The sequence below is a fragment of the Oenanthe melanoleuca genome, chromosome 4 (assembly GCF_029582105.1).
Source record: "Oenanthe melanoleuca isolate GR-GAL-2019-014 chromosome 4, OMel1.0, whole genome shotgun sequence".
Lineage (NCBI taxonomy): Eukaryota > Metazoa > Chordata > Aves > Passeriformes > Muscicapidae > Oenanthe > Oenanthe melanoleuca.
Window position 1 is genome coordinate 23,381,317 of NC_079337.1, and position 21,642 is coordinate 23,402,958.

General features: G+C 40.0%; 1 protein-coding gene across 2 annotated transcripts in view; it reads right to left on the reverse strand.

Moving 5' to 3' along the window:
* DKK2 (dickkopf WNT signaling pathway inhibitor 2) overlaps positions 1–21,234 on the reverse strand; it is a 41,339-nt gene extending 20,105 nt beyond the window's left edge. The window contains exons 1-2 of one of the 2 annotated variants that reach the window (XM_056490580.1): positions 21,154–21,234; positions 19,218–19,426 (exon numbers count right to left, since the gene is read on the reverse strand). In XM_056490580.1, the coding sequence (XP_056346555.1) occupies positions 19,218–19,426; positions 21,154–21,184 (240 nt within the window). In that variant the 5' untranslated portion in view covers positions 21,185–21,234. Of the gene's footprint in view, positions 1–19,217; positions 20,092–21,153 lie in introns of those variants that run through there. The other variant, XM_056490579.1, reaches the window with a different exon arrangement.
* Positions 21,235–21,642: the final 408 nt, after the last annotated feature.

Genomic DNA, 21,642 nt, shown 5'->3' on the forward strand with positions numbered 1-21,642 from the left:
GGATAAAGCTGGTCTACACACACACCCTTGAAATTATTGACCTGTTCCTCTGCTGTAGTTTTAAGTCTTCATCATAAAACTCCATTAAGGGAGATGGAAGGCACTGACAAATATCAGCATTAGCAGGAGGGAAATGATTTGTCACAGCACTAAGACCCAGCCATTTGAAGAGTGATGGCCAGTGGGGAGTGCATGCTAAGAGCAAAATACAAATGCCTGGATCCTCCCCAGCACCTCTTTCAGCTATTTATACAAACATTTGCTGAATTTCTTTCCTCATTTCTTTTCAGTGTCAGCTGCTTTTTACTCATGGCTAAGGCACAGTTGTTTACAATACACCAAAAATCAAAGTTTATGATCTTGGAGTCGCCAAGTCAAAGTACATCTGGTCTGGAAACAAGACTGCCATAGGCCCAGCTTCCATGTAAATACATATCTAAGTGAAAAAACACCCTGTGTGTTACAGATTTGCTGAGGAATGTACAGTAGTACCCTTATCATTCCTATCAAGTATAACTCAAGGAAGACTTTTGAGAGGTTCAAACGAGAAGCAGCAAGCTGTGGTTTAAATGAGACTCCATTAGGCAGAGCCCTGCTCATGACTCTCCCAGATCACTGTTTTTGCTAGCAAGCTCCATGAATAACAGTACAGCTATTTGCACAGCACTCACCAGGCTGGGTGCAGGCACCCATCCTGCCAGAGAGCTTTTACATGTTGAATGCAGCACTGCTATCATCTCCTCTGTGAGAAAAAACCTGATGTAAACAAATGGAAACTTCGTGTCTGGCCAACAAAGGGGGTTTCCCAGCCAAAATCACAATGAAGTTTTAAAGTTATTTGGTAAATCAAAAGGCTAAAAAGCCATCATCTTGTAATTACTCCATAGTGTAAGTGGTCCTCACAGTGATCCCATGGTTTCTCTGACCTTCACAATAGATTTAGTCATTACAGACTTAGCTCATGAGAAAAGATTTGAAGCCCCTGTCATCAATAGGTGACAGAAGAAAAACTATGAAATGTAAATCTTCTGCTGGTTGGAAGCAATCACTTTCAGTTATTTTAAAGCGACCTGGACACACTTGAAAAGAGACCTAGAAATGCTTTGTTTTGATCACAGAAAAGCTAAGACCATGTCTGTCAATTTTTCTGAAACACCACATCCACTCACCTACGTACTGAGTAATGTCATGGTCTGACAATGTCCATCAAAATCCATTTGGAACATCTGAAATGAAACTCTTAAAAGCTTAAATAATCTGATTTTAGACAAACCTAGTCCCTGAACATATGTCATTAGAGCAGTACTTCATTCAGAAAAAACAGCTATAGTGCACTCCATAAATCTACTTTTGCTTCCTCTGTGCAAAAGTTCCAGTTTCAGAGTTAAGAATCCAGTCCAATACTACAGAACAAACATATCTGAGAGAATATACCAGATTAAAGGCTTGATCCTAAGTCTTTCTCCATTGATAATTATGGCTGAGACAGTACTTCCATTTAGGCTGCCTCATACAGTCACCAAACCTACTCCAGAAAATGACTTTAAGTAGCTACAGTGTCCTATACATGTGACCCCATTCATTCAGATGGGATTACTGATTGAAGGGTTTGTCTCCCAAGCAGGAACACAGCAAAGAAACACTGCTAATAACACCTCATCCCCCCAAAGGTGCAAGAAGTGGGTAAAGTCACCTCTAATTTGCTGCCATTCAATTAGCTGCTGAACCTTGCTTGCAAAAATCAGGAAATGTGCTTCAAAAAGTATTATCTCAAAAAACCCACAACTTTTTACTGAAGAGTTTGCAAGAAGCAGGCCTATTGAAAGGCTACCAGCAGTCTGATGTGATTCTCAGAGAAGAATCACCAAGCAACAGAAGCAGGAAAAAACTGTAAAAAAAAATAAAAAGTTGCTTTTTTAGAATGGTCTTGGAATAATATACCAGCAAAAGGAAAAACAGCAACAAGAAGTGCTAAGAAGCAGATATATAGATACAATTTAGAGGATGAAAAATGTACTGCCATTGCACATGCTAATACCTATAAGAAAAGCTGTGATGAGTTCATTGTATACATTTTTTTACTTATCTAGATATATGTCACATGACTATATAGCAGAGATATAACATGGGACCCTGCTGGAGTATGGCAAATGAAAAGAGAATATAAAAAACAACTACTTAATTTGCAAGTATCATTATAACCGTGCTGTATCTGCTTATAATTTTTTCCTACGGAGGGGCAGTAGAGAAACCTTGGTTAGAGATGAGACCTGCATTGTTTTAAGCAAAGCAGAAATAGGAATTCAGTGCAAATGCCAAAAAGGTTCAAATATAGCTCTATTGTGGATTTACAAAGAGATGAATGAAGTCCAAAGCCTTTTAGGATATGACAACAAATCAAATTGAAAACACAGGTATTCCAACAAGCAACCTGTATGTACTTACATATTGGTATACCTGCCATGGAAGAATTTGGTTTAGCTATCCTAGTTAGGAAATGCTTAATTTAAGTTTTATTTGCTTCTCCCTTTTGAAAACTGCATACTATTTTCCTCTTTTTCTTTTATGGACCACCAAATAACATGTGACCAAATGTACCTATTTAGTGAAAATGGGTTCCATTAGTATGTAATCTTATACTTGCATTGTTTTCTTCTGAAGGAAAATAATGGGGAACAGGTGGGGATGCTTAGCATCAGGCTCCTGTTTCTAGAATTACAATCTACTGGGAGCCACCAGCAATCTCTGAAAGCTGTCATAAGTGCTCGGAGCTAGTAAGATCCAGAGCACACTCAATACATTAAAGCTTCTTTTTGAAAATTTAAGTAGGTGTGACAGGAGAAAACTGGCTGAATGGTGCAGGGATTCTAACATGTCCCTGCAAAGGGTCGTGATTTCCTTCTGCATCCCACAATAAATAACTCAAGCTGGCCTCCATTTCCACAGCAGAAATTAGACATTTAAAAAATTCAAATAGGTACCATATGCACCATAAACCTTTCTGGTTTAGCATTCAAATGCAGACTCATTCACATTGTTGGAAAATATGGGATTTAAATTCTCCTAGAACTTCAAACAGCTGCTCCTTTACACTTACTTATTCTTTTCTCAGTGCCACGAAAACAGCAGTGCCAATAAATATTTCCTTGATGTTGTTTGAAAACCTACTGGAGTCACACAGCATAAATAGTTTTACGCAGTGAGTCACAAAACCACACATCAAATGAACGCTTCTTTGTTTTATCAATCCCATCCTTACCTTACCAAATAGGAAGTGGTTTAGAAATAATTCGGTATAACCGAGTTTTTCCAAAGAATTTTCATGACAAGCACAGGACAGAAACACCAGCTTACAGATCCATTCATATAAGCAAACAAGCATTATAGCCATGTTTGAAAGCTGAGGGGTAGGACAAAGACAACACATATTTGTAGGGCCCTTTCAACTGACATACAACTTTATATAAAATTGAAGGCTGGCTGGCATTGCTAACTACTGCTAGATGTCTGATATGCCAAGATGCACACTTACAAGAGGAGAGAATTAATGCAGGTTTGTTTTGTGCCATTGTTGTTCAAAATTATAAAAAAAATTAAAAGAATACAAAGTTATTTGCAGGGCCAGATTTGCTGTTGGTGGAAATTTGTAATTTCCCACTAATTTCCACAGGAATTTGACAAGTAGTACCAAGGAATCAGTAGTATTTAACAATTCAAATTTTTTGCACAGCTCTATGAGATCAGTGTTACATTTATTATTACTGTGGTTATTTTTGGAGAGGAGACCTTAGTCAAAGCAGTCCCTTCAAGGTTGAATTAGTTTATGCTTCTTTAACCCAAGAAATACTAGCCTTGTGCTACAAATGCCTTAATTAGTCTTTCTACCTGAAATCAGGTTGCTGAAGTAAGGGATAACATTAAATTGTGCCATCAGATCAAACTAAAATCAGCTGTTTTCTGAATTTCTGTAACACAGTAAATATTTCCTCTCATTTATCATACCTATTAACCTGAATCAGACAATAATCTTTTCTAAAATGTGCATAAACAGCAAAGTTCTTGACCAAAAGGCAATCACAAAAACATTACTATTGGTAATGAGTGAACCAGAAAAAGTGCACAGCCTGATCTCAGGAAAGGTTTAATCTCCAAGAGATAGAATAATTCTCATCTCGTTTGTGAACTGACTAAATTTAAACTTTGGAAAAAAATACACATGAAACACATTATGCCATTTTTAAAGCAACCTGTGTTATATTAATTTTACTTTACTTCCAAACTCCAACCTTACCTTCAAAACTATTTAGAAAAAATTTGCTATGCTTTGAGCATTGAATAGGACTGAATAATTAATTTTAAAATAGTGAATAATTTAGTTTTCAAAAGACCTAATTTCTTTAATGATTTTTTTCCCCTAACAAGATCTGAATACTTCTTGAATTTCTTTTATGGTGTTTTCCCTTTTCCTGATACTAGAGATTGCAAAAGCAGTTCTAATACAGTACAGTATCAGCAAAAAAAAACAAGAAAATAAATTATAAACTTTCTGCTTAATCCACATATGATAAATGGTCTTAGTATGAATTCACATATGTACAGACATATAAGTAATATATAATAAAAAAAATCAAATTAGCATATGCTATTACTGTAGGAAAATTATAGATATTGTCTTTACTATACCACCCCTAAAATGATATCCTTGGCTAAAATTTTTTAAGTATTTAAAGGTAGAAATCTCTTAAAATCTTTTTCTGACTGGTCACTTGCTAAATCAATTTAAGCACAAATTCAGCTAGCCTGAAGCACAAAGACACTGGATTTAGCTCTTATAAATATCACAAACTTACAATTATTGCATTGTTGAAATTTCCTTTCAATTGAGATGACTCTCAGAGATGGAAAAAAAATCAGTGCAACTCAGGAAAAATGAGGTTTTCCAAGTTATAATAGCTTACAGTGATTTTTCTTTTTAGAAAAGAACTCTTGGATTTCAAATTCACATGGCTGCTTGAAGAGGCAAGTGAGTTATAACACTTCATTTTGACAGGATTACTGGCCCTTAAGTCTTACACTGCTTTCCCTCCTTTCCTCCCTCCATCCTCAATAAGATACCACTACTACTAAAGGTAGCTCCATGGAAGAAGTGAATTATTTTCCTTGCAAAAAGACAAGGCAGCAATGATTAACTTACCAAGAAACTGCAATATTAGAGCAAAAGACAAACATGGAACTATGTGTCTGACCTTCCTAAAAGACTAATTTTTGTTTGCCTTTCAGACATAATGATTTTACCATCTTTCTTCAAAGAACAGAAATCTACATTTTCAAAACAAAGTGCTGAAAGATGAATCTGTCCTGAATTGCATCGTTCTGAACCAGCTGGTGGATGGTCCATAGGCATTAAGTATTTATAATTCCTGAGGGATAACGTTCATGGTACCATGATTTCAACAGTTTGCTGACAAACAAACTGTTTTAATTTTTGCCCAGATTGCATTTCCCCGTAAGCAGAACATCAGTACCTTGTGGCAGCCTACTTTGCAGACAAACTGCATTGCACCACATATGACACAGTTGCTCACCCTTCTCAGTTTGTAGAGTCTGGATCCAATTTTCAAATGAAAGATCACTTTGCTGAACATTTATTTTTCCTGTGGAATTACTGTTTGGTGAATAGGCTGCTTTCAGCCTTGGGGGTTATTTATTTAGATTTTCATTCTCTTCAAAATGTTGGTGGAAAATGTTTGTCTGCTGGAGGGGTACCATATGCTTCTGATCTGAAGATTGACTGACTCCTACTGCGTAAAAAGTGAGTGAGCGAGTAGAAACACAGACAGAAGACTGAATGATCATTAAGTATCTAAATGAACTGGGAATTACAGTCCCAGTTTGAAAAGTCTGTCAGATGAATTGAGTTCCAGTCTAATTCAGAGTCCTGGGAACCTAACTTTCTATACACTCAAGAGTTTAATGTAATATTAGAAAAAGATGGATGAGAGAGCATGAAAGCTGAGAAGGATACAAAATAAATGCAGCATAAGCTGATTCAAGAGCAAATGCAGGTTCTCAAAACAAATATTCTTCCTTTCTGCAATAAATTATGATATTGTTCTGCTCAGAACTGTATCAATTGTGAAAATGCCACCCTTTTTTTCCACATTGAACAATTCAAAAGAAAAAAGCAGATTCTTTTTATTCCAATAATTTTTATGTTAGGTATGCATCTTTAAAAATAAAAATATTCCAAGGCAAGTTTAGAAAAACCGCTGTTTAAAGGCATATTGACTTAGGCAGGATCATATTCAGCCTGTGCACTTCCTATTAAACTTCATGACATTTAATTTCTTCTGTGTTTCACTTCTCTAAAAATACTTCCCATTGTGTAAATGTTTGGATAGGTCATCTATGTTATCACCTTCCCAAAGTTTTTAGTTCCTTAAAATATCATATATTTGTCTCAAAGAGGAGCATTTTACATGATAGGGAAATTCAGATGACACTGACAGGTTTGTTGAATCAATGCCATAAAAATTTAGCATAACTGATGACTGAGCCAACCAAATATTATGCTTAAAGTCCAACCAACAAAGCATTTTTGGCCCTTGTAAATACTATTTCACACAGCCATTGAAAATGCTGTTCTCAGGTAGCTAATATCCCATAGGCACAAAAACAGCAGAACTAACAAATACATACATTACCTGGGATTTTTTTCACCAGCAAAAAAGATTTTAGCAAGCACAATGCTTCAGGATAACAAGTTCCTTTCCATGTCTGCTTTAGAGAAGGAAGCAGACTGGACATGGTCACATCTATCAAAATTCATGTACTGCATTAGCCATAAATGCATCAAGTGTCTTCACATCAACCAACTGGTCACAAGATGTCACACCTTGCTCTCAAGCACAGGGGAGAGGCAGCAGCTCTGCCAAGTTTTTGCTGAACCTGGATGGTTGGAATCCAAGTTTGAATGCCAAAGTATTTAAATGTGTGTTAACCATGGCTTTTAACTCTTCTGGGAGTTTGCAGATGGAAGATCAAAGGAGGGTTTAACAAATTTTTCTTAATACTATCAATACTCATTAAGTGAGAGATGGTGACCAGAGACTCTCACAAGGGGAAAACAACAGAAGGAACAAAATATTTTGTGAACTCCAACTTTTGCCTGATGGAGAGAAGGATCTGGTGAAAGCAGGGAAACAGATGCACACAAACACACATATATACCAGCACTTGCAACACTGTGAATTCCATTTAGTCTCCTAAAATCTCTAGTCAAATTGACTTCAGAGATAAAACAGAAGATTATTAGAGTTTGACTTCATCCTCAGCTTTTTGTATCTATTTGTAGACAGAGTCAACCAACCCTGTACTTTCCCAGCAACAGAGTAGTTTCCATCAAAACTGTAACAATTTTGGAAACACTGGACTTTTCAAAAATTTGAAGATGCTCAGCCCTCTGTATAATGCTAATTTGCAAGGGAAGGACTTACTCATTAGCAAAATTGAGAAAATTAGAAAGAAAAGCAAAAAGACCACCAACCCCAAAAAACCTTCATTCTGAGTAATGAATGACTTGAAAATCTTACCTTTTTTGGGTAGTATTTGCTTCTGTAAATTAAGATTACATTTTAGCAAAAATCTTTGAAAAGTCTCCACTGACTTGTGTATCCTTCATACTTCATAAATCTGTTCTAAGCCTCCTTGCCTCTTTCTTCTTTTTTCCATTTCCTTTTCATTGTAGTCATGTAGTCATGTTTTCCATTTGCTGCAGCAATCTCCTTGGATTATTTAACATTTTGACTAGAAAGTGTGGATAACAAAGCCACACTGGCATTCATGGGAGTGTTAACACTGACATCCATGGACTTTGGTGAGGATATGAAAATCAGTGCTCGCTGTCATAGATCCAAGGATTAGCTTCAGCTCAGTAGTCCAGTTTTTGCATAATATTTGTCTATGCATATTCTAACAGAAGTACACAAAACTCAAATGCTTACATTGAACCAGAAATGCTTAAGTTTCCTGATAAATTGAGGCAACAAGCTGGGCTACTTATGACACTGATAAAAAATGATGGTTTTAGTATTTAATTTTTGTCTCTTTGCTCCTGCTTCACCATGGAAGACAGCTAAATTGACTCTAAATTAGAGGTAATCACTATATGTGTCAAATTGCCACATGTTACCATATATATTGCTTTACACTACTAGAAATGGAATTTTATCCATGGGACTTATCTCTCAGGTGGTCAGTATACTGGCATTTACTGCAACTCTTTGTGGTCAACTTAAGTTCTTACTGTACTGAATAAATTTTTGTAAAAATTTCTGTGTCCATTTTCCAGAACATTTGCCAATATATTGAACAGCATCAGTTCTGAAAGGTTTACATGAAGCTTTGCTCACAGCCTCCCTATATAGTGAAATGTGCAGTTTAGTCCTGCTTCTTTTGGAACAATTACCAGTTATGCTCATCAGTTACAAAATGGGCTATACCTTGGCAATTCCTTTTCTTTAAAGTTTTTGTACTTGAGCTATAGCTTCACTGGCACAAGCATTTGAAGAGCAAAAATGGGGTAATTTGATTTTGATCTGTCACTAGTCTGGTAAAAAATGCAGTTTTGAAATATTAACTTTGATATTATACTCTGAAATATGATTAAGGCTGTGTATTGAGAGAGTGCTTTGTGAGGTAGGCTGGGAGGAAGAAGGAAGCCTTAGCCTCACTCATATTGTCAGGAAAGAAGAGCATTAGAGATTTCTTTGTTCTGAAAATTATACATGTGAAACTTACCGTTAAAATTAACTTTAGAAGAAGAAAATGTTCACAAAATGTCCTCTAGAAGCTACTGAATTCCACTTCAGCTTTTGCTCCTACAGCCCTATAGCCACAGTATCTGGGAAATGATTTAAACACGACTCTGGAGAACAGCATGGGACCAGGGCTTCCAAAATGCCACAGTCAATAGTTCACATATCAGAGAGATGTGCCAGGGTAGCCATCCCAGCTGCACAACACATGATGTGTCAACTGCTTTACATAGGGTGGGTCAGGAAGAGGCTCATTAAAGAGAAGCACTACAGCTCTCCTTGCAACATCTCTGCAACCTTGGCCAGTTTTACAGGAAAAAAAAGAAAAAAACAAAAAGATGATAATTTAAGAAAGAAGTTACTCTGGATGAAGACTGTAACCCAGAGAGAAAAGCCAGTGTAACCATATCTGCTACAGTAGATCCGATCTATAACTGATGTTTTATATAATTATTTTGTCATTGAGGGAGCAGCATAAACTATTTTGATTTAACTTTTCTGTAATAATTTTAACAAATTATTCTGATGACCAAATTCAGGCTACCTTACATAGGTGATGAAAGAGAAGAGAGGCCCTTGTCCCTGAGCATGCCTTGCACTGAGTCTCAGACAGATGACTGCCTCTGAATTTCTCTTGTGCATGGAAAAGACCCTGATCCCACTCCCTAAATGCATGCAAAACCTAATTCCCACTGAAAACATTCAGGGAGTCAGGTACATAAATACATTTCAGACTCATCCTATTGGTAAATAGGGCCAAACCTTTGAGATGGCTTTCTGTGCAGAAATGTGTGGCACTTCTTCTGGATAAGAAGAGCAATAAAGCAGCACATTTTGCAGAGCAAAGAGCTGAAGTGTAGCATTTCTGAGTAGCATGAACTCGTGTCTATGGCCAAATATTTTTGGTGCATCTGCTGGAGGGGACTGAGTCACATCACTTTTGTTTGGGTACTGCATTGTCACCACCATTATGGATGCTACCCTCAGTGTACCTGAAAACTGTTCCAAACAAATTAAGATATCCTCACATGACTGTTAAAAAAGTAATATGTTTTATCTCATTTTAGCCATCCTTGACCCTTCTGACCCAGACTTCAATATCACTAAATTTAAAAGTGCACCCCAGACCTGGAACTCACACCCCTTATCACAGCTATTTGTACCATGTCTCCATTGACTTCTAGTCATCTAAAACCTTTAAAACAGATTTAAGGCAGTGCTATCATACTCACCTGTGTGTGCCTATTGGAAGAGGATTTTGTAGGTAACTCTCCAAGACAAGAGCCTGATATCCCCTCCATTGTCAAATGGCATCTTGGCTAACTGGGACTGTCTGTGGCACAAGCCTGTACAGGAAAATGAGCGATTTTCAGGGTGCTAATCCCTCTTACACAGACAATCTGCAGCCCATTTGCTGTTCTCTTTTGGCTTTATTTTTTAACAGGGCCTTAAAACATATTTTCCTTAAAATGACAACGTTTTTTCCTGCCCTCTTTGTTCATGGGGCTTTGTGCGCTCATAAACAATTTAAGAGCTCTCTTCACACCTGCAGTGCACATGTGTGCCTGAAATAAAGATTCTCTTATCTGTTCTTCACTGATAACTTGAGAGGATAGTGCTTAAGTAAAGGCATCATCCTGGTAACTGTAATGGACAAAACCAAACCCAAGTCCCAAACTTACAGCAGTGACAGTGAGGCCAGCATGTCTGGGGAAGGAGAGATCCTCAAAGGTAGAGCAGAGAGGCTGAGAGGAGGACAAGCAGATCTTCACCTCCTTTCCAGATCCTGCTCAAAGGCACAAGCATGCCTCCTGTACTATCTCAAGGTTTTGATCCATCCTTTATTGACCTTCCTGGGCTCTGTGTTGCTTATGTGAAAAATCGTGCCAAAATTACTTCCCAGTTAGCATAATCTGAGCTATGCTGAAGCTGTGCTGCTACTCAAAACCCTCTTGCTCAGGAAGTGCCCCCCATGGACTTGTTTTCCCAGCAGGAGGAGTTCCAACATGCAATGGTTTGCAGTGCTGTGACTTCTCAGCTCCTCATGCTGTTATAGCTCTGCTTGTGCTGACATCACTGACCAGCCCCAGCACAGGAAAACCCTAAGCCAGCCTAACCACAGAACAGTTGGGACTGGCAGGACTTTCCCATCCTCTTGCAGGACTTTCCCATCCTCTTGCAGCTGATGCATAGGTACAAAGTCTGAGAGAAATCTTTCTCCACAGAGAAAACCTTAATCTTCTGGTTAGACAACATCACATACTACAATTTGATACTTAATAAACTGTTGTGAAGCTATAATACAAGTATTCACTTGGTCACTTATCCTTTTAGCAATAAAAAACAATTGGGATTGAAGTTCAGTGGCAATTTGTTGCAGCTGCTGTGGCCAGGACCCCCTCAGAAAGTAATTTCCAGAGGATTCTTCTTGTTAAAAAGCCATTTTCCTGGCGAAGAGTGGGATGTCTGGAAGATAGCAGTGGGGACAAATCCAAGCACAGAAGTTTACAAGCATTCCTAAAGAGCGTTTAAAAACTCCATATTTATTTAAACAATTACAAAAACATTGTATGCAGCTAAGTAGTTTAGTACAACCACCAAACTATAAAGTAGATTTTAAACCTAGGCAGTTTTCCTCTTTGCCTAGAAGATGACATGAGACACCATCAACATTTGGCTCCACATGGAGAAAGTGTGGAAGAGAGGATAGCAACCTGCTGTTTTCATGGTTCTTCTTTAGTTCCCAAAATTTTCATTCTCCAATTCTGACTTACACCCACTGTCTCACCCTACCACAGGAACTGATTGTGAATAACATACAAATGGAAATTCAGTTTTGTTGGGAGCAACAGCAACTGAACAGGTCTGAAAGAACAACTTTCAGTCCCCATAGTGTTCAGCTCACACAGACTGGTTGGTTATGTGAGCCAGATGGTGTCATTATTGCTACCTGAGTGGATGATAAACTGAAATTTTAAAATGACAGGCCTGGTAAATATGTCCTTCGATATGTCCTGTCCTCCCTCCCTCCTGAAGAATGACAGGGAGATGATGTTTGAAAGAAAGAAAGGAAGTACCCACCCAGTACTCCTACCAAGGGAGAGTAAAAGACTCACAGCTCAGTCTCTGTGTGGGAAACCTAAAACCCCAGAACACAGAGAGAAACATAAATTTTTATTCTTTGAGGTAGAAAGTAACATCTTGAGTCCACAACGAATTGGGTGGGAGGGCTCTACACTCTCATTTTCAAGCCAAAAGAAAAGAAACAAATAAATATGGTAAGTGCACTGCAGTATGTACTAATCCTGATAGGTCAGGCCACAGCAGAATGTTAATCTTTTCAGACTGTCAAGAAGAGGTGCACCATTTTCTGTAGGAACATATAGCAAGAAAAAATCCGGAAAATGAACCAAATTGAGGAATCTACCTTGATCTGTGCAAAAGGAAAAGTAAAGGAGATCTTCCCCCACCCGATGCACTATTTTCCCTGATGCTGTTCCCGCTAAGAATGAGATTCCAAGAATAAAAGATTCCTGCTGCAACATTGATGTATTGTGTTCACAGTTCCTTTAAGAGATCTCCACTGTAGTCATTTCAGATTGCAGAGAAGAGATCATGCTGACAGCAAGTCACTGCTTTACTCAAGGCAAGCTGCCAAAACACGTAGAACTGAACCCTGTCCTCTCATCCACTGGACCGATAAATATGCTTTTAAAAGCATGCACAGCCTGGTTCACACTTACATGATGCACAGAGAATGAGGCAGAGGGCTTGCAGAGTGAAGCAACACCTCATTCCCAAGCATGTGCAGAGCAGTCTGCCTTTGCTTACTGCTAAAAATGCTAAACCAGTGCCATTTGCACTACACATGTGCAACATGCATGTCTCAAAGATTCATTACTATGCATATGAAAATTCAATCATATCAAAGCTTAGCTTTAAGGAAGTCCCAAGGGGCTGAACCCTGTGCTTATGTGCTTTGAGGGAGGAAAAAACCCAACAACTTTTAAGCTTTTTTTTTTTTCCTAGCATTGCTCTGCTCTTTCCGTTAGTAAGAACAAAATAGATTCTGAATGAGTGAACTCCATGTTCCCACTGTGTGTTTATATCCATTTATTTTCCTAACTCAAGTTCTGTTTGTGTGAACACAAATGTATAAATCACAGACGGATTTAAGGCCGATCCGAAAAAAACTGTAACCAAGATGAACAAGTCATTATTTTATTTGAAGATTGCTGTGATTTAGTATTATGCTGTCCTTTAGTATGAACATATGTATCCTTTTAAGCCATCTTGCTCTCTCTCTAACACTACTTTCTGTAGCCCATTCTAGAGCAAAGGATTCTGCAATTAGCTTGGAGGTACCATAAATCATCTATTTCCACATTTCATTACAATTTGAAAATTGCTTGATGTTCATTACAATTTCCATTAGAATACATTTGACCTTCAACCAAAAAGGAAAAAAGTTACACTGAAGAAAAGTGATGTTTTGGGGGCAGACATTGCCAATGCTCATCCTATACTTGGTGAAAAAAAGGTGAGATGAAGTTCATGGTCTCTAATGAAAATGAAAACTTTTGCAGGCAAAATTCAATTTAAAAGAGTAGCAAAGCAAACCTTCTGATCTTCTTGGCTTTTCACATCCATGCATACAAAGCTCATACAAGCTTCCTACAGGTTTCAACCTAGAAGTACCAGAAACACCCCTAGAACACAGCAGTAAAAGACAGAGATTTCAAGAAAATTATCTTCACCAAAAAAGAGAAAAACTATAAAATTCTTAATACAATTAGAATTTTACCAGTGCAGGAAAAGCAGAATGATGGCTTCTAGCTTTCTCCACCATGTCTGTGGTGTCATACAAACTTCAGCTCCTCAAATCAATCATAAAGATTTCATGACTGCAGTGCCAAAACCAACACAAAGCTCCACAGCAGCAGCACAGGACATTGTGACAAGTCCCATGGCAATGATGGGCCAGGCAGGGGCTGCTGGCTCCAGGTGTGTCCCACCCCACCCTGATTCCTGCCAGCCACAACCAGTGTGTGCACACAGGCAGTAGCATGAACTTGGCAGGGACCTTGGCCAGCACACACAGGAGGGGAAGCTCTCTGCTCTGAAGGTGTTCCCCAAATTAACATTTTTACATATATAAAGAACTTGTTTGGATATACTTAAAAAAAAATTAGCAGATATACAAAACCTGGAGATGAAAGCCGTGATGGAAAACCAAACAGAAGCAGAAGCTTCATGGGGCTCCTCCTTTGCAGAGCTAAATTCCTCCTGAATGACATTTCCAGGGTGAGGCATTTGTAAGTACAAGTGTAAAGGGACCAAAGGCTCTACTGACAAGCCATGAGATACAAAGTGCTTGCGAGATACATCCGGCGTTGAGATAATTAAGATCAAAATTAAACTTGTGCTGCATTTGCATCTGCAAAGCATCAGTTAATCAAACATAATGAGTTAATCAGACTCACTTTTCTGAGGGGAAAATGTAATCATGCTTCATCATCTTCTGTGTTGTCATTAAGCTCTGACAGACTTTCCATATAGAAACTGACTCTCCCTAAGTACTTGCACATCCAGCAGCACATCAGAGTTCTAGAGATCTTCTAGGCATTGTTGCAAAGCTAATAGGAAATACTTGTAGTAAAGCTACTTTATAGGAGCTTTTGCTCTATATTATTATGTCAGTTCATAATAACAATTTGAAGGGGACACTGAGCATGACCCAGGGAGGAGATAATACTCTGCACCCCATTTTTTGCAATTAAGAGAGAAACCAGTAGGTTATTTAGCAAGACTGCTGCCAGTAAACCAGTATGTCACCTAGATTTCTAACATCAAGCAGCAAGAGCAAAGAATTAATTCTCTGGTGGCCTCTGCAGATTTGGCAATTCTGTATTTTTTTAAATTAAAAAAAAAAAAAAAAGCAGATATTGCTGGGTGTAATTTCTAGTTATTTTAATTAATTTATTTTTAATCCCATGAAGAAATATTTTTTATTGCCTTGCTTGCTAGCTATTTAAGATATTGTGGTTACATTTTTGGTGTCTTTGGTACATTTTATTGTAGTATTGTCAGGGCACTGCATTCAATTACTACATCTCATGCTGTTTTACTCACTACAAAGCATCTTCCAAACATCTTCTAGCAAGTCCTTGTGGGTGACTGTGTCCTGTCCAAGAAACACATGTATGTCCATGCGTTAATAGGTATGGGATCAGTATCAAATTAGTCATTTGAATAAATGCCTCTTTGGTTTGGCTTCTGTGGTCTCAAATCTCTTAGCTCAAGCTGCAATAGAATTTAGAAAAAAAAATAAACACATCTTTAACATTAAACCGAGTGCATTTGGAATACTAAGGCTTATCTGACAGCTGTCTATTGTGCCTCTGCAGCGTTAAAACTTGTCCCAGCTTTTCACTCCTCTCTCCCTTTTCCAGACCTCATTATCTCTTAGTCAGCCCCACAAATATGCCCGTTCCCTCTACTGGATGTCCCAGTTCTTTTCTTCATTGCTACTGCTCCCATCATGTTGGTGGGGAAGGGACAGTCTTGATGGGAAGCACAAACCCAAACAGCTATGCAGCCGCAAAGGGACAAAGGGAACGAGAGACACATCTTGCTGAAACAACAGCTTGTGGCCAGGAGGTGGGAAGGGGAGAAGATAATAGTACCCACAGCTGGAAATAAAGCTTGGTAGGTCACAGCCTACCAGATCATTAAAGGTGGTTGAGTGGTTTGAAGGGGTGCAAACCCCAGCACTGACACATCTCAGAGGAGAGAAGGGACTAAAACCCAGAGGCAAGAAGTCTAAAGGATGGTGAAATGAATTAAAGAGGCTACAAAATCATCAACCAGGAATCTGTGGAATGGCTATGCTTTTTAAACACCATACAATATGTTCTATTTCTCCTTTCAGGTAGTATTCTTTATAGTGGAGCAGAGCACTCACATGGGAGACCTTGCCCAAACACAGAACTAACAAACACATAGAAAAATTAATCTATCTTCACTGCCAATTACTGAACACTTCCTTGTTCACTGTATCATTTACCTAGAGAGGGAATATATCCAGAATACTTTCACACACAGGTCATGGAACTGAGGTGTTGGATGTCCCTAGAAGCATTTCTCTAAATCAAGTTTTGAAAGGAAATAAATAGCTGACAGTATATAATCCTGACTTCACCCCCGCCAGAACCACCCCCCCCCCCCAAGTAACCTAGATTAGCATGCACTGTAATGTTGAGCATATTTTCCCTTGTGCAAATGCTGTAGATGTTTTCTGATTCTCTGTGAAATTGGGGAAACATTAACAGTTCACAGAAAAGGAAAAGCAGCAGTGACAGTAAAGAACAGTGAAGAGAATGAAATCTCACTGATTTAGCACATCAGTGCTTCTCATTCTCTGCTGATCCAAGGCAGTAAAGGGAATAAGAACAGAAAATAAATAATATTCCTCAGAAAGACATAAAAATGTTAAGTCTTACTAAAATCCACATTTGCCCCGCCAGTCTCTCTGCAAGCTGGATCAGCTTGCTTTGCTCATGTGAGTATTTTCATTAATTTAAACTGGAACTTTGCCTGAAAAAAGAGTGCTGGATCTTCCCTTTCTGGGCAGAAGCACTGTAACTACCAGCTGAAAAACATCAACACTCCCGATAAGCCATGAACTATTGTATTGGTTGATTTATTGCTGATTAAACACTCCCAAGTTGCTCCTAGTCCTGAGAATTACCATAATTGAAAAGCAAATAGGTTGTAGGCTGATGGTCCTTTCATCAGTTTTGGTGATTTCTACCACGTGTATGCACAGACCTGAAAGCACAGCTCAGAGCCCTCACAGCAGCAAAATTATACTAATTCTTCTTTAACTTGCATATCCTTGGTCCTTGCTAAAACTATTTCCTAGTTGTAAACAAGACACTCAACTCACCATCTAATGTTGCCAAAATATAAAAGACACTCTTACTTTTGAGACATTACAAATTCCACTAATTCAACAGATTGTTTTAGAAAGAAATTCATAGGCCTGCCCTTTTGCAAGTGGCATGATAAACTTCAGTGCAAAGTCCCATAATCTAAACAAATTATGCACTAACCTAATAAGAGAGTACTTTAAAAAAGATTATGAAAATGTCATGTCTTAAATTTGTTGATATGCGTGACACCGCTGCTAAAAAACGCAGCGGCTTACCAGCCCTACAGCTGGGTGTATCACCAAAGAGAAAACATTTTCTCTTTTCTTTTCTTTCTTTTCTTTCCTCTCCTCTCTTTTCTTTTACCCTCTTTCATTTTCTTTTCCTCATCTTTTCCCTTCTTTTCTTCTTTCTATTGCAACTCTGCATTAACTGTGTTGCTTCAGGCGGATGGCCAAAAGTAGCATCTAGAATTATTGGGAGCAAATCTGTGTCATTTTCACAAACATCTGTGTGAGGCCATGCAGGATCTGGGGACAAAATCTCAGGGAGAGAAGGTAAATTCAGCGCTGACAGCCCTTGATGGGAGGTCAGGCTTCACTCCCTGGGAGTCACAGCCACCAATTATCTGGGGGTCTTTCCTTATATTACAAACATAAAATCTTAACATGCATGACGTCTCTTCTACCACTACAGATATTTACAGAGCTGTCTCTCACTCAAAGTGTGCCTCGTGAGCTCATGCCAGTTACTAGAAGTGCCCAGAAAAAGCAGTCCAGGCTGGCAAAATAGGGGCAAATCTTGCAAATACAACCAAGTTGTTTTTCAGGAACTGGGTGAATTATAATCAATTATTCCCAATATTATGCTGAATACACAGCGAAGCGCTGAGGGTGTTTTACACAGGGAAGGTGACAAGACTTACCCAAAAGGCAAAGGCTGGGCAGCACAGACTCACAAACTCATGAGACTGATAACACTCAGTGGGAAAATAAAACCTGTATTTTGACATTTTGTGAACATGTTGAAAAGAAAAGAAAATCCAAGGAGAACATAAAAGGTGCATTGGGCACCTCTATCCCCTCAAGGCGATTCAACATAGTAATGAAATAGTAATTAGTAAAATGTGAATTAGAAAAGAGCACAGTACTTTAGTAATATGAAACTTCATCACAGCATCTCTTGCTAAACTTTGCTTAGAGGTAAGGAGAGGCAACCAAATTCTGGGTAAATTATAAAGCAGTTGGGTGGCTAGGGAAAGAAAGCTTGGAGGAGTTTAAAAACAAATGTCTCACACACAAAAAACAAAACTATCACTACCGTTACTATGCCTGACCCAAAATCAAATTATAACATTTAATTATTAGGAAGCTGATGTGAAACACTTTAGCAGTGGATTACTGGAATTTTCAGCTTCTCTGCTGCTGTAAGGAAAATTTAAGCAAGTACAGACCCTTCAGGCATTGAGTATTTTGCCTTTTTGGTGCTGAATGTTGTCAGATCTCTTGCTGCTACACTGTTGCTTATGAAAAGCAGCTGTATTTAGAGATACTAATAATACCCAATAAAATCTGTATTTTCTGAAGAAGTCTACCTCTTTCAACATCACAACACGCAACATTCATACCGTCCACATTAAGACTTGAAAGGGAAGAACAGGACTGATGGCTTAAAATGCTGCTTTATGGTTTAGCACAAAGATAGTTGAATGAAGATTATTTTCTATCAGACTTCCAAGTTTTCAGGCAGGGTAGAGAGGAAAGAAGACTGCACAAGCAAATCAGAGTCTTTTTTTCCCCCTTAAACTTCTTTTTTTTTTTTTTTTTTTTTTTTTTTTCTATAACCTTTTCTATCTTCTTTACATTCAAACTCTCATAATCTAACAAAACTTCCACAACCACTAGAGCATATTCTGGACAAGGAACTTAGAATTTGTTGTCTGTTTTATTAAACAAATGACTGTACCTTAAACCATGCCACAGGGATAGCATGCTTTTTTATTCTCACCAAGGATCAAGATACCAGAGATCAACTTGCCAGGTGTGATTTCTAAAACCAAGTTTGTTACACTGCTGTGAATTTTTACTTCAAATTCAAGTTTTCCTCGCCTATTCAAATTCAACTCATTTAATATTTTGAGAATTAACAAGAAATTTCTTCATTTGCTTCTGGCAAAAGCCTTTTGAAGGAGTCAAATGAAGAAATGCTGAAGATGATGGGTTTTTAGATTGCTTTTTCTTCCATCAGTTATTAACCCTACAGAGAAAAACGAATGGTTTAAACCTCCCACTTGCACAGTTCTTAACAGCTATTATGAGATCATATTGTCCCAGGCAAGCCCAATGAAGTAAATTAATAAATTAAGCACATTAAAGCTCTGAAAACAACGTGTTTGCTAGTGGAAGACTAGCAATTATTTACACACAGCACACAGATGGACAGACACTGGAGCAATGAAGCAATGTCCTACCTCTCCTTGCCGGTGATAGTGCTTGGGAGGTTTTCCCATCTGCTCTAGCATTTTGCCCTTCTTACTGCTAGCAAGCATCAGTCCCTGGTGGATGCCTGCAGATCTGTTGGTTGCCTGAGTTGGAGCCTCCCCCATCAGGGTGGACTTGATGGAGTTCACCTTGGAGCTGGAGCTGTCTAGCTGGGAGCTCTCCACGATCAGGACCGCGGCTAGTAAGAGGAGACAGCAGGAGCACTTATTCCACATCAGCACGACCATCTCCCCTCCCCCAAAAGGATTGACTTTTTTTCCTTTTCTTTTTTTGTTTCCTTTTTTTTTTTTTTTTTTTTTTTCTCTTTTTTTTGATAATGAAAACAGAAGAGAGGGGGGAGAAGTTTTTAAAATATCTCCCGAAGTTGTTAAGGAAGCAATGGATTTCAAAGCCACTCAAGGAACTGCTGTTCTGAGACACGGGAGAAAAATATTTTTAAAAAAAAATCCCCTAGGAAAAAAAAAAACCAAAAAATGTGTCAAGTCTATAGGCAGTGAGCAACTGTCAGGTCTGTGATGTCTTTTTCCTCCGGGTCCTCGAGAAGTCCAGGCAGCTCTCTAGAAACTGAGAGCAGTAAGCTGCGATGAAATGCAGCCGGGCAGCTCCCGCCAGCGCAGGCACCAGCACGTTTGCTAAAGCTTCAGAGGAAGAGTGAGAGAGTTACTTCCCCCACTCCTCCTTCTCTTGCTGCTCAAGCCAGCAGAGAGGAAACTCAAACCAGATCCAATCCAAGCAGCACCGGCAAAAGCTGGGCTTAGTTTTCTTTCACTCTCTCTCCCCCCGTCTTTACTTTTTATTCCCCTCCTCCTTTTGCTGTCTTTTGCCTCAGCCTCTGCAGTCAGCAGGAGTGAAAGCGCCCGGTCTCCTCCTACTCTTCCTCCTCCTCCTCCTCCTCCTCCTCCTCGTCCTCTCCTCCTCCTGCAGCCCGGCCGGTGCGGGGCGAGGGGCTCGGGCATCCGGGGGGGAGCGCCGGGACCCGGGAGGGGAAGCACAGCCCCGCCTGCCTTTCTGCGCTGCTGCCCCTCGCACTCGGTGGTCTCCAAGTCTCTCGCTGCCCCTCCGCAGCCCGTAATCCCCATCCCCGGCGGGGACCCTTCCGTCCCCTCCATCCTCCCTTCCCCCGAGCCGGGCGGGTTCCTCCTCTCTCCGGCGGGGTCAGCCCGGGCCGGCCGTGCCCGCTCCCGGCTGCGGCTCCTGCCGTGCCCAGCCCCGCTGGGGGTCCAGCCCCACTGCCCCATCCCGGCTGCGGCTCCTGCCGTGCCCAGCCCCGCTGGGGGTCCAGCCCCGCCGTGCCCCTCCCGACACCGGGCTGCCGCTCTGGGACGCGGGGGAGGCGCTCCAGCTCCCCGAAACGCTCGGACGTGCAGAGCCCGTCATTCCCGCAGAGCTGGGAGGGCGCGGGACAGCAATCCAACCCTGCCGGACCTGCTGCCCGAGCCAGCGATGTCCGCCTTCCAAGCCCAGGGCACGTCCAGCCGGGAAGGCTGCGCTGCACTTTCCCACACCTGACCCTTCTCAATACCACAGTGCCACCATCAACCCAAGACACTTTCTTCGTATCCACCTTCTCCACTTGAGCGCACATCCGATCGCAATCAAACCTCCAGCGCTACGAACTACACCCACACCAGCCAACGCATCACCTCGCTGCAGCACCAAACGCTGCTTTTCAGAAACAGGAAGGTATACAGGGACGCAGAGCATAAAATTAGCAGACGGTCAGCTCTTAACTTGTCCCCGCAAAAGATCTAAAATAAAGCAGAGAGCATCGCCATGAGGCACTCTGTTACTGCCATGGAGCAGCTACAAGCCCCTGTCCTTCCCAGGACATGTGGAAGTGGGGTGGAGGGAGCAAATGATGGTGAGGTCAAGAGCGTGTCCCACATGTTCTTGTATGAACATTACCTTTTCTGGGAACAATGGAAAGAATGTTCATGCTTTTCACCTCTTCTGGAGGGTCCCTCCTCTAATCTATCAATCATTTCCTCTTAGTCCAGCCCTTCACAGAAGGGGGGAGACAAGAAATGTGCACTTTGAAATTTCATTTATTCTGTATTAACTGCTGTGCAAACAGCAGTTGCCAAGGCAAGAAAAACCAGCACGGAGGCAGGCACTGTTTTGGCCTCCAGTGCTGCTGCTCCCTCACAGTGAGCAGAAGCCCTCCTGGGGACTTGGGAGCTCTCTGCAGGAAAACCCCAGGAACCTCACCACCTTGGATAAGGTTTTTTCAAATATTGTCTAGCCAGCATCATATAATTGCTAGCAACATGTCCTAACCTTATGGGTGTTATTATATTAAACAGAGCATCTTGTGAAGAATGGAGTCATTTGTGTCTTTATCCACAGCTCAAAACTTAGAATTGTTTGAGAGGATTTAAATCCATCTCCTGGGGA